This window comes from Callorhinus ursinus, unplaced genomic scaffold (genome assembly GCF_003265705.2).
Source record: "Callorhinus ursinus isolate GAN/ISIS: 27379988/994484 unplaced genomic scaffold, GSC_fseal_2.0 scaffold14, whole genome shotgun sequence".
NCBI lineage: Eukaryota > Metazoa > Chordata > Mammalia > Carnivora > Otariidae > Callorhinus > Callorhinus ursinus.
Window position 1 is genome coordinate 26,224,503 of NW_027397076.1, and position 14,688 is coordinate 26,239,190.

At 34.8% G+C, this 14,688-nt stretch overlaps 1 protein-coding gene across 3 annotated transcripts in view; it reads right to left on the minus strand.

Annotated features, from left to right (window-relative positions):
* Positions 1-14,688, minus strand: part of PTPRQ (protein tyrosine phosphatase receptor type Q) — a 219,885-nt gene that overhangs the window by 27,486 nt on the left and 177,711 nt on the right. For all 3 annotated transcript variants that reach the window (XM_073900607.1, XM_073900608.1, XM_073900609.1), the window contains one exon: positions 12,720-12,848. In XM_073900607.1, the coding sequence (XP_073756708.1) occupies positions 12,720-12,848 (129 nt within the window). The remainder of the gene's footprint in view (positions 1-12,719; positions 12,849-14,688) is intronic.

Below are 14,688 nucleotides of genomic sequence, written 5' to 3' on the forward strand. Positions count from 1 at the left end.
TGAGTTAAAATGTTCATTTTATTACAATATAGAAATTGGTGAAAAATATGGGGGTGCAGAAGCAAGTACTACCAAGAAGAATGATAGAATTCTGGTTAATGCAATAGGTGTCCCCAAGGAGAAGGAGGTATCTCCCAGCTTCTCAGGGTATAACCTCATACAACATCCCATTATCAAACATGGAGTCACAATGATAAAACAGCAATGTTTGAGCAAAGTCTTGGTAGATGAACTTGTAAGTTTCCTACAATAACCTTGAATGATTCTGAGAAGGCAAGAGAGAAATTTTTAACTAAATGGATATGGAGATGGTTTGAATGGGCTACTGAATCAGAAGAATCCTTGATTTGGGGTTTGGGACAGGAAGACAGAGGATGTCTGAATTAGAGGCCCTGGAAATACTTCTGACATAGCAACAGATAAAGTGGGGACTGAGGCAACAATCAATCCCTGTTGGAAATAATTACCCTTCAGCAAAGACCAGCAAGAAAAAAATACAATCATGGGCTAGACCCATACCCCCCAAATACACTTAATGACTGATGCCCAGTGCTCTTATGCCATCATGTTCCTCAGAAACAGGAAAGGCGAGGGGGTTAGGTTGGGCAAATCCTAATTAACTGAGCTTAAGATAGAAATATGAATATTTGAATTGGCAAGATCAATTTCCCTGCTACCACACAGAAATGGAAATTCTTGACTTGCGTGGATATCACTTTCATAACAACAGGGAATATTATTCAGTTTGTGATTGGTGAAATTCACACACACTACATCTGATTTAATGACAGGCTTATGGTCCACCTATTTGAGAACAGTCAGACTGCCATCCTACAGTAGAAGGGTCTCCCTTTTCCTAGAGAATCCAAGATTATTTGAGGTGGTATTGGCAGAATATTTTTACTAGGCTATCTAGAATCTAAAGTAGGGCTGGCTTCTGGGCAGCAATCAATAAGGAATTTGAAGAATCAGAATACATTCATCAAATCCTCAAAAGACATTAAACATGAATAATCATATTAAAATATAAATGCACAAGAAATAGCTAAAGCACCATGTTACTATTCACATCCTTGCTCTTTTTCTCATTATGCTGTCTATTCTCATTTAGAAATTATAATTAATAAAAATAAATAAATATAAAAATATTAACAAAAACTAATAAAATATTTTTCTTTTGTCAATTTCTTTATAGTTTCACTGTAAACACTACAGAAAGTTGCTTTTTTTTTACTATTATTTTATTTTGCATTTGAAAGATCTCTCTAAAGATACTAATTTTAAACTGTAACTGGGTAGCTATTGGATCCAGATGGATATTTGTGAAAACTTTCTGTACTATAAAATACGATGGCTTCAAATACCTGCTCCAACAATTACCAGCTACATTACCTTGAGCAAGTTACTTAATCTTTCTGTGCCTCAGTTCCTAATTTGGAAAATAGGGTAAGTATACGTAAATCAAGCTCACACATGTACAATGCTTAGAAACGCCCTTGGCTTTGGAAGCAATACATAAATATTAGTTAATATCATTAGTATTATAATTGCTATTCCTCCTTTATTTTGTAAAACTCAAGCTCCTTTTACCCATTTGTCCTACAATTCACACTGATATAAAGGAAGATAATTTTTTTCCAGAAGAATATCCTATCTTAATTTTACTCAAAACTGGGTAGATTACAATGTGCTAAATTAAGCAGCAAGATTTCCTATTTTATTCTTCTTAATCAGGGTCTCTAGCATAAAGAGTGGTCATAAATATCCAGACTTCAAATCCGAGTTTGGCTTTTCTAGTTCTCAATTTAAGATCCTAAATAAATCCTTAATACCATAAAGATTGTAATAATTCAGTTTTCACATTATCATGTGAAGGCATTCTCATCACACTGGCACTTTTAATGTTATTCCTTACAACTACCTTTCACATACCCTGTTTGTATTCCAGCAATTCTCTGGCATCTCTCCCTCTCGGTTTGTACCATTCTAGGTGTTTTCCCACAACCAGGTCCTACTGCTTCCTCAATAGCTGATTCAAATGTTAACTCTTTCATGGACCTTCCCTGTTCTATTATAGATAAAATAATTTCATAGAAATGAAATTTCTATGCACAAACCACTTTCCACCTTGTATTCTGGCTACATAAGCACATGTATTAAGGACACATGCATTGAGGTTCATGTGTACTCGAAGGCAGGGGCAGGATTAACACTGCCTTACTACAAGACCCTCATAACCTTATTCATAGTAGACAATGAATAAATCATTATTAAATATACAATTTTGGATGCATTCAGACTAAGATACACAGAAAGCTAAATGTAAGCACTGTGCTTATTAAGAGAGTATCTGAACTGAATGAATTTTCCACTAAAATAGTAAGCAATTGAGAATTTTCAGGAGCTTTAGATAAGTATGATCAATGATGTATCAGTAAACACTATACGAGTCCAGGGTGTCTGGGTGGCTCAGTCGGTTAAACGTCTGCCTTCGGCTCAGGTCATGATCCCAGGGTCCTGGGATTGAGTCCCATATTGGGCTCCTTGCTCAGCAGGCGCAGGGAGCCTGCTTCTCCCTCTCCCGAACCCCCTGCTTGTGTTCTCTTTCTCTCTCTGTCAAATAAATAAAATCTTAAAAAACCCCAAAACACTATATGAGTCTAAACAAAGCCATATTAGATCCCCTAACATTAGAAAGTTAACAGGTGCTAGGAAATTAGATATATGAACAATAAAATCATCTTGCCTATCCAAGTAAAAAAAAGATAGACTTCAAAAAAAGAGTAAGATCTGTTTTGGATTTATTTTCATTTGTATCACTCTCTTTATCTAAACCCAGTCACTTTATGTAACCTATTCTTTACATTTGTATTTACATAATGTGAGAAATAAGACTTCTAAAGTCTAATTTTTATGTAATTTTCCAGTCTATGCCGATGTCACCAGTATGTGTGAACTGAAATTGAAATACCTACCTGGGTAGCTTAAATTGAGAGGACATTTTGGCAAATATTACCTAACTATTTCAAATAAAAGATTTTTTTGTTGTTGTCTGTAGTAGTTTTGATACTTAGCCTCATAATGTATGGGTATATTTTTCCTTTATAATTGGCTGCATCTGGGGTGCTTGGGTGGTTCAGTAGGTTAAGCATCTGACTCTTGATTTTGGCTCAGGTCATGATCTCAGGGTTGTGAGATCAAGACCCATGTCAGGCTCTGCGCTCAGTGGGGTGTCTGCCTGAGATAGTCTCTCTCTCTCCCTCTGCCGCACCTCTTCCCACTCTCTCTCTCTTTCTCTCAAATAAATAAATAAATTTTTTAAAAAGGGAATTGGCTGCGTTCTAAATTTTATTATAGGTTTCAAAGTTTTGTTTTTAAATAGGAAAAAAATTAATTTGGACAACTTATCCAGGGAATTAGAAAAGAAGGTGGGGCATAATACAAAAGAAAAAAGCATTGACTTTTACTGATGAAGAAATTAAATTCTTTTAGGAAAAACTGTTTGATTAGATAAGTATAAAAAAAACCTTACAGAAATTAATGTGCATGAAAGTCAACAATGTTATTTTTAGGAGCGCTATTTTCAAATTAAGTGATCTGTGAAGACACTCAAAGAAACTCATATAGAAAACTTTTTATTAACATTTTTAAAAACAATTTGTTACATGAAGAGCATTTTAGACTGGTATTTTATTCACTTACAATAGTGAAGGATACTGTCAAATCAAATTCAGGTCATTATTATATAAATCAATTTGGGAATTGTCCAGATTTCAATAAGAAAACTGACCACTTTCTAACAGAAAGGGCTAAACGCTTTTTATTCCATGAATCTTAGCTGTCTTAAATCCTATTCCCTTTTGTTGAAAAGGGTATTATTTCATGTCTGGGCTCATTTTTTAAAAGTCTATCAAAAACTTAAATTCCACTCAGATTACTCTTGATAGATTCAGAGAGGAACCATTTATTTATGTTGGCAGTGGTGATTGAAGACCATATTGTCACAAAGACTCAGCTTTCCCTCAAGGTCAATTAGTTGAAATCTATAGGGAATTAAAATATAGTCCAAATGGAGAGCCCTGGATGATAGCCTATAGATGAGCAGCTTAAATCAGCATTACCAGTGGCACAGGACAAACTGAGAAATTTTGTGTTTTCTACTTCAGTTAGGTTAAAAAGAAAAGAACCTCAAATTTTATTGCATTTATTTAAAATATGTATTTGGCACACTGACATGTACTTCATATTCAAATAAAAATTTGTTAAGAATCTATCTTTCTGGTAAAACATATTAATTAATCCTTTCAAGTTTTATAAAATACTGAGTGTGAATTTTTAATTTCTATATTTCAATCAAGCCATTAATTGTTCCAACATTTACATCTACTTCTATAATGATATCCTATTACTTATCATTACTGTAATGCTTTCAAAGGTGTCTTCGGTTTTGTTCTTTCCTATTGTTTTATTTGTTCTAGGCTTTAAAATAGTATTCTTTCAGATCTTTCTTTCTTTCTTTCCTTTTAAGATTTTATTTATTTATTTGACAGAGAGGGTGAGAGGACACAAGCAGGGGGAACGGCAGGCAGAGGGAGAAGCAGGCTCCCCACTGAGAAGGGAGCCTGACGTGGGGCTCAATCCCAGGACCCTGGGGTCACGACCTGAGCCGAAGGCAGACACTTAACCGACTGAGCCACCCCGGTGCTCCATCTCCAGATATTTCTTCATTCTTTTACCTAATCACCAATAATTTTTCTGTGGTCCCTAATATAAATTTAAAAAGTTATCCTAACCAAGCCTCAAAAAGTTAAAAATAGAACTACCATATGATCCAGCAAGTCTACTTCTAGTAATATATTCACAGGAAATGAAAACACTAACTCAAAAAGACATCTGCACCCCCATGTTTATGGCAACATTATTTACAACAGCTATGACATGGAAGCAACCTAAGTGTCCATCAGTGGGTGAATGGATAAAGAGGTTGTGACATACACACACACACACACACACACACACACACACACAAAGGAATATTATTTGACCACAAAAAGAGGAAATCCTACCATTTGCAACAACATGGATGGGCTTGAGGGCATTATGCTAAGTGAAATGAGTCAGACAGAAAAGGACAAATACTGTATGATCTCAATTATATGTGGAATCTAAAACACAAACAAACAAGCAAACACAAATTCATAGAGAAAGAAATCAGCTTTGTGGTTAGCAGAGGCAGAGGGCAGAGGGAGGGGGTATTGGAGGAAGGCAGATAAAAGGTATAAACTTCCAGTATTAAGGTAAATAAGTACTAGGGATGTAATGTACAACACAATGACTATGGTTAACACTGCTGTATGGTATATTTCAAAGTTGTTAAGAAAATAGATCCTAAGAGTTCTCATCAGAAGAACTTTTTTTTTCATTTTTTCTTTTCTTCATTCTTTTCTTTTTGGATTTATATGAAAAAAATGTTTGTTAGCTGAATCTACTGTGGTAATTACTTCACAATATATGTAAATCAAACCATTATGCTATATACCTTAAACTTACACAGTGATGTATATCAGTTATTTCTCAATAAAACTGTAAAACAAAGTTGAAAAATATTATCCTGATAGCTGGTACTGTAGAGCTGACTCTAAAACTTCACCTTATAAGGTAAACATACCACCTCGATAAGTAAGTAACATAATATTTTTCTTATTTAATTAGAAAAACAATCAATTCGTAAATGCTGTCCTAAGTACTTTCTCAGTATATTTCCTGTAAAGACAAATAGGTTTAAAAGGAGCTTAGCTATTTGAAGGGCAACTCTTTGAAGGCAATGCCACTTCCATTTTCATCACACAATTTCCAGTGCCCAGAACAGTGCTTGGCACTTGGTAGGGTCCGACTGATACTTCTTTTACCCAAATGAAGTAAAATGGACATTTAGATAAGGAAAAGCAACATTCTTGCTGATGTCAAAGAGGTATAAGAGAAGATTCCCGAGGTGCAAGAGTTGAATTTTCATTATTACTAAGCCTCTCCACATTTGCACATTTGAAAACAAATTCCTGACAGATGTTTTATTTTGTCAACCACATATCCTAAATTACAGCCAGGGGCACAGGCTTAGCTATCTGGGCAAGAGGGCAGAAGGAGTAGAAGAGAAGCTAAAGAAACTGCTGAAAGCTGTGTGAAGAGATGGGCACAGGCTCTCGGTGAGGATGGAATCTGAGGACACAGATGACGTGCTGTCATCTAAAAAGAAGTGCTTTGAGCCCGAACTATTAACTAGCGAGGCAGTTAGCACTTAATTTCCTCAGTTAGGGGTCAGAAGGTAACCTTGGAAAACTAAATTTGGAGGAAGACTACATCTACCTTAACAAATAGGATTTATGTACAGGTGTTCTATAAAGGTTCTGATGAATCCAAACCGTTAAGTTGAGCTCTATCAAAGTAAGATCTCTGACTAAACAGGGACACTACTGACTAATTCGAAGAGAGAAAATGTGGTGCTTGAGGAGAAACATGAGGTAAAAATGGAAGGATTTTTCTGAGGCATTAATGGCATAAAGCAAAAAAAAAAAAAAGGAAAAGAATTCTGTTTAACGATGACAAAGAAAGATACTTGGCAGAGCTGCTCAACCAGACCCCTTGTGAGTCTGGAATGCTGAGAGGTCAGCTTTGAGTGCTGGTTGGAAATGGTTATTTTATGTGTGATGTGATCACTTAAATCTTTAGCTCAACAGAGTCTCACTTTGACAACTGAATCTGATCAAGCAGGTCCTTTGAGGAAAATATATTTTTATAAAACTATTTTAATTCTGTGAGTGGAAACTTGGCAATTAGTTCACAGAAAGTAAAACAAGTTTACCTATGATTCCAAAATGCTAAATATGATTAAAGTAGAAATAGCCTGGCTTCCACTGTTTTAATCATGCTGAGTACTATTCATGATCAATGAGAATGTCAGGAGGCTTGGCCCCATCCACCCCTGTGGCTCATGGAGACTGACTCCTCTGTCATAGATTTGGGATTTTGAAATCAAATACATTTTCGTTCTTTGCCTCCATTCATATTCTTTGCATGAAGAAACTGATTATCTCTGGGGCATTCAATCTGTTGCTGGGGTCCCCAGTAATGCTGACATTTTGTTATGCTACCTTCAGAAGGCATAAAGCAATTTTTGTGCTAGCATATAAGTGACATTTCCGAACATCAGAGGAGTGCCTGAAAACATGCACAGTTAGCTACCCATTGATTAGGGCAGAAGTACATACACTATGAACTGTGTCACTCTGTGTATGCCCCAGAGGCAGAGAACGGGAAATTTCATCATCTTGGTCCTTACAGGTTACCACCTGTGGTAGTTGAAATGAGCTTGTGTGAAGTGTGGACCCAGACTCCATCTGTCAGATGGAGAACTCAAGCTTTGTATCATGTAATAAGACAAGATGCATGTGAAGAAAATCTAGGTGGAAACTTATTTTACTGTCAAAGCTAACACAACATGAGAACACAGCAAATTCTCAGGACATGCACATTATGAGTCAATGTGCATTTTGAGAAGGTTAACTTTACCATATCAATAGCATGCAAATTATAGAGGACATATTGTAAGTAGAAAGCATAGGGCTTTTTTGGGTTTTTTTTGGCTTTGGAAAAAAATAGCACGTTAAACAACAAAACGCTCAATATAGTGTATTTAAAAATATAGAGCACACCACCTGACAAGATGAAAACCATCACAACAGAGCTCGGCATCACCACAGTAACTTACTGGATGACAAAAATCTCCTTGCGTCTAAAGAAAAATGAAGAATATCTGGAAGTAAAGATTCATTATTTATTTAGTACACAAACACACTGGATTATTTTTTGCTACTACAAGAACATGAGCATTAAATATCTTGAGCTTCATCCTACTTTAGGACATTTGTCTGGAATTCACATATTTGTCAGACATTTCTTATCTGGATTCATGAACTTTTGCCATTGTTTGCAAAATGGTTTAAGAGAGGAGTAAAATCCATGGCTAGAACCTGTCAAAGAATTGATGGCAATTAAAATGCTAATGATTTTACATAGAATTTCATGTATCAGTCAAATATCATGTATTCTTATTGAAGGTACAATAAGACTTGCACTACTAAAGATTTTTCAGTTTCTGAAGTTTGAACTTATACTAAAATGCCATCACTCCTTTGTCCCATATCACTAAAGAACAAAGAATCAAAAAAAGCAGTTCTTCCCTTAGAATCATTTCTCTGCATAGGAAAAGCTGCTTCAAGAAGGATCCCATAGGGTTTTGTCTTTTTAAGAGGGGTTATATTGATCTCATCTAGTAAGCTTCTGAGTTACACACACACACACACACACACACACACACACACACACACAGAGGTACAGGTGTATTTTATCTCTGAATCCAACGCACGCAGGCTAGCATCATGGCTGTCCTGTTTACTAGATGTACCACCTTGGACAGCGACTTAAATTCTCTAAGCATCTTTTGTTTTTCAACTGTAAAATGGGGATAAAAATATCTACCACAAAAGGACTGAAAGAGTTAAGTGAGATCCTTACACACAGAGTTAACACACAGTAATTGCTCAAAAACAGTAGTAATTATTTATATTAGCAAGCCCTCTATGTGAAAGTAGATTGGGGTGATTTTTTAATTTTATAAAGATTATAAATAACAATAATAATTCCAAATGTAGTATTCTGATTTAAAGTTTACAAGAGCTTCCTGAAGACATGTACATTTAATGAAAATTCAACTTGCACACTTCTAAAGTTATTGAAGAAAGAAAGCAATTCAATTGTTTGCTTTCTGGAGGATTTTAATTCCATTCATGATTACTGGATTGGGCCTTGAGTCTAATTAATGCACCATTACATTCACTCAACGAAAATAGGCAAGAGAATTAATATGGAATGATGCACAAAATTTGGGGGGATAATTGAGGCTTGGAAGAAATTGAGTGTCAAATAAGAAGATTAGTAACATTGATTAATGTTATTCTACTGTGTGTTGTTGTTGTTGTTTTTCTGATTTAGTCACCCTGGGTGGGGTGCGGGGTGGGGGAGATTGGAGATGGGGAACCTACTATAACTTAATTAAGCCTGGTAAGGAGACAGTGAAAAATAAACACTTTTAGCAAATAGAATATTTAACTCGTGAACCTTCTGTTAGGTTATTTAATTTTAAGTGTTTCAACTCTCTTAGGAAGGTAGTTTGTGTTGCAGTTAAATTAGTTAAAGCAATCCATAGGGCCAGCTGGTCTCAGCAATCTTGAAGAGACAGGTCTGTTTTACCTGAGTGTTTGCTAATCTTGCCAATATTTCCTCCTGGAAACCTTTCTCACTTCCTTGGGCTAAGTGGTTGTGTTTCAAAGGAGCCATCACAAAATGTTGTTTTGTTCATTTGTTTATCAAGTAACAAACCCCAAGGGTCATTTTCTAATCTGGTGAATGTGGAAGAGATGAGCCCAAAATATTAAATATCCTTCCTAAGAAATATATCGTGCATTGTCTAAACTTAAATATAAAATGTGCATAAGGAAATGGTATAATTATCATTCCAAATAGGAAATGAAAACATTATCTTGGCCTATCCTGAATGTTCTCATGGAGTTACAGAGTACTCAATCTTTTTTTTTTTTTTCCAGAGTACTAAATCTTCATTTGAGTTTTGTTCTTCAGGAAGAAAAATTACAATGTGAGAGAATTCTTCTTTAGATCCTTTGTGAAACAAGGTAAAATATAATTAAATAATAAGAGTTTACACACACAAAATTTACAGGATGAATCAACATGTAAATAAATATACAGGCACATGTCATAAAACGAATAATTTCTTAACTATAAAATTCCAAGTCCTTGACAGGATTTAGTACAAGCATCATAATAACTTTTGTTAACTAGGTAACTCCCTAAAATTAATATTTTAATTATTGATTAAATCTTCTTTTATCATTTCTCTTATGGACATGTCAAGACATACAACACTGAGGAAAACTGCTAGTCCAATATGCATGAAGAAAGTGGGCAGGTTGGAAGGAAAAGAACATGCCTAAGCCTCAGGTAGAAAGAGCATATATTAGCTGGGTAGATTTAAAGGAAATCACCTAAGTGCTTTCCTGCAAATAACAAAGACATATGATGTAAGTTAATCAACAATTTAAAAACTAACTCAAACTCCCTGATTCTTCACTCTCAGAATCTACTATCAGTCTCTGGTTCTACTCTCATGACCTATATGCCTTTTAATAGATTTAGATATTCCAGCACCTCAAGACAAGTGAAGGGCTTGAGAGCTTCACTGAAGGATGGCCCCTTGTATATGTGCGCATGACTAATTATGGATCTGTTAGTTACCATTTCTTCTAGACTTAATTTTCTACTGTATTACTGACCTTATTCACATGAAAGACCTTCAATAAATAGTAAATCTGGAGACAGATCTCTGTAATGAAGAGTTAGTACTCAAACCACTTGATAGTTATTTTAATAAATTTCTGTAATAATCAAGCAAAGCATATTATTATGTGCCACTGGAATTACAAATAAGGATGTTTCACAGTCATGAATGCTGGAATCATATCAAAAAGTGAGAAAATAAAAATCATAGAAACTAAAATTTCCAACTTTACTCTTATTGGGGGTAATATATACTTATGACCTACGTGCAAAAATAAATGTTATTCGAAATATACTTGAAAGACACTTCGACATCATTTTACAAATAAACCCACATATACATAAATAAACATGGAAGCAGGAAAAGAAATAATTAGGAATCAAGATTAAATAAGGCAGTCCCTGATTTATAAAAAACCAATAATAAACAATCTATGCAGCCCTTATCCACCTTTTCCATTAGCTGCCATGACAGTCATTGTTAAAAAAAAATCTTCCAGCTTTTAGATAATGGCTGTGTTCAGAAGTGCAGGAAAGGGCAAGCTGTGAAAACACACAGAGCTTAGGGAATCTAACCTCAGCACAGCCTGCCTAGAATGATAACCTCCTTGATAAAGAGCACTTTAATACTGACTGGCTTTTTTCACTTTGTTATGTCATTATCTCTCTCCTAAAGATCTACTTACTAAGGACTTTTGGGAGATTAATAAAGATTCTTTTTAAAAAACTGCCCCTATAAGTGTTTGGACACTTAGAACATTTTAGTATGAACAGATTCAACTAAATTGTTCAAACAACTAAAATTAATTGCACTGAGAGATTTGACGCATAGTCTCTTGTACTTTTGGGTGTTAGAAGACACTGAAACTCCAAGCTTGTGGAGGCGGTACAAACACTGAAAAAGGGAGTTGGGAGAATACTACAGAAATTCAGTTGGCCTGCAGGGGGAAAGGAGAAGAAACTTCCTTTTACTACGCAGGATGACCCTTTTAAGGACCAAGACATAGCCTAATATTGGAATGCTCTATTGCTCCTAAGATGTGGTTAACTTTGGCAGGTTACCCTGCAAATCTATTGCCCTTTCATAATAACATTTCTAATGTGGAAAACTATGTCCTGGATAATAGATGACCTTCTTCCATATGGTCTTTGGAGTACTATCCATTTTGTTGTATCCATAGAAACAACCTCTATTAGAATATAAACAAAGGTAAATATCTAAATATAAAGAAGTAAGTTTACCTCTTTAACAGAACAAATTTCCTTGTAATTTAGTGATAACACTGAATGACTTTCATTTTGCAGTATTTGGAAGGCCCCTGCTTATCAGATGACGCTTCCCTCTGTAACATATATTTGATATTTTTAGGCATGCTGGAAATATTCTTTCAAAGTCAATGTATTAGGTAAAGACCAGCTTTGCTAAATGACAACTATAAACAATTCCTTTTTAAGTTCAAGAAATTTCATGGCATATTTCCAGAGTTGTTAATAATTTTTTAAAGCCTAGCAGAGTTGTTCATGTGCTTTGTAAAAACTGTCATGTGCTTATAAGCATCACAAAATATTGGATCTTATAAGAATCTAAACTTGTTATGATGGTCTGATGACAGTTTTTATTAAGAATTTGATGAATTATCTTAATAGACAAGTTTTTCAAATGTGTCAACATTTTGAATGATTTATAATGATTTCAAAAGGACTTAAAATACTTACTCTTTAAAATTAAGCACCTTTACTATTTCCAATACATACTGATGACATGCTTTTCTTCCCAAAGGTAATTTTTTACTTTGTATTTAATTTTTAAATACTAAGCAATTAAAAAATAAAGTGTTAATACACAAGTTAGATTTTTAATGTAATTTCATACTAAAATAAGGAGGTATGAGGCTTTTATAAAAATGATATACACAATATCAAGTCGTTACAAATTTCATTAAACTTGTGATTAAAAATATGGACACTTCCAGAAAAATCCAATGTAAAAGAAATCTATCATATGAAGTGAATTATTAAACATGATTTTAATGGTTTAATGTGTAAAAATATTTGTCTCAGGAAAAAAAAAAGAGCTTGGTTGAACGTTATAGTCCAAGGTTCATATTGAACCCAAAGCATGAGGAAGATTAAGTGATTCTCCGAGCACCAGTGAGAAGTGTGCAGAAGATGGAGGTCACTCTTTGAAAGAAGATCTCTACGACCTGTGTAAATAGGAGCCCCACAAACACTTCCAACAAGCATAGGTCAGAATAGGGTCATGGCTCCAGGCCCTCTGAACCACTGTTCGCCAAGAGGAGTGTGCTCACCGCGTTAATCTCTCGTCCTTCAGTTCCAGGTCTGCCACAGTGATGAGCTGATCCAGCTTGAATTTAGTGTCAATAATTTCTGCGTCTCGAGGAGAGTACGTGCCACCTTCTTTCTGCTTCTGTCGAATTCTAAAATAAGTGTAGTAAAGTCCAAAAAGGAAATACCATAGAAAGCATATAAAATTAAGTTTCCTTTTCTTTTTAAGTAAAGATATCAGTCAAATAATTTCTTTGTTGGGGTCACATCTCTGAATATGGCACAAATTTATAGGTACTCAACTTCTTTTTCCTGTTTTAATTCCATAAAACCTAATTCTAACTATATTCCTTTAAGATGTTGCTTTGTCGAAGTTTCAAATTTTAATGAGAATCAGTTGATCAAGGCCTGGGCCACTGGCAAATCTAAACTATCAGGCAAATAAAATTGAAGCTGTGAGCTTGTTTTTCCTCCCAATAGCTGTCTCTAGATTTGTCATAAAGAGAAAGTATGCCGAAGTGGAACCAGCTCATTGTTATCAGCACCAATGGTAAAAGACAATGTTCCATTGTTTTATATACATGAGATATTTCTACATTCATGAAAATGTATAGAAATATGTTTTGAATTGTCTCATAGGCTTTTTATAAAAATATTGTACAGCATATAATGTTATCTTTATTTATATTCAGAAAACTCAAGTTCAAAAATAAAAATCACATGAATCTGAGAATCAAATCCAAGTCCTTTCATTTTTAAGCCATTTATATGCTTATTTTTCTATGACATAGTATGGTAATTACAAAATGATATTAGCTATTCTATCTTTTACATTTCAAACATTTATTATGTAATATGAATTATGTGTTAAGGATGGAAAAGAAAGTATAAAATATGGTTCCTATCCAAGAACATTACAGTTTAGTTGAGAAGCAAGATCTAAGTGTAGAAAAAGCAATAAAAAGAAAAAAAATCCAAATTCCAATTCATAGGACAACTACTAGTATTGACAGGAAGTAAAAAAAAAAGCGAGATCTGATTTGAGGGTTCCAGAACGAGAAGGAGGAGGAAGCACATTTCTGACTGACTGTATAAAAGCAGAGTTGTAGAAAAGCCTAAGGAACGTTCAGGTGAGAAGAGACCCATTTGGCCAAAGAGAAGTGTGTCAGGAGGTTGTAGGGAATAAGAGGGGAGAATTTCTTGCCCACATAAGGAGTTCATCCTGTAAGGAGATGAAAAGTCAGAAAAGATTTTAGAGCAAGGAACAATATGAATATGGCCAAAGCATGCCCTTCAGGGACAAGGAAGATATCTTACACAATCTATCCCTAAAAGTGCCTAGAATAATGACTTTCTCTATCTCCAGGCAGAATCTGAGAACAGTATGCAGCATAAGAAAAATATTTGTTTCAACAGCTCTTCATATTATCCATCACAATGATGATTTAAGAGATTCAAGGTGAAAGAGATGATGCATGGCATACAGAATACAGGACCACCTTCTTCAGATAAAATAAAAACAGCTTACCGAGCTACTTAGGAAATTAGTGTCGTGGTTACCTTTGCAAATATAAGGTCCCTTTAACTCAGAAATCTACTCTATGAAGCCAGATTTTAGGACCACAACTAAGATTTCCCCTGAGGCCCTGTAAACAGGAAGGGAATTAGGAGGCTGATACTGGGATTTAAAGGGACCCTTGGAAAATGAAGTACAGACTTCGTAAAGTAAACAGGGAGAAGGGGCCCACCATGTAAGGAAGTTGGACATCTTCAAAGTGTTGTCCTGATTGTAAAAATGATCTCTTCTGTATAAACTTTAAGATTTAGACCTGATTAAAATATTTTTCATTAAACCTATCAGAGTTTTAAATTATCTTTTAAAGTGAAGAAATCCCAGAAAACCTTCTGCTTTTGTGTTATCACTTTATTATCTCTCAGTTTTAAACCTGCTCATTGGGGAGTGTATGTGCTATGGTGAGTGCTGTGAATTGT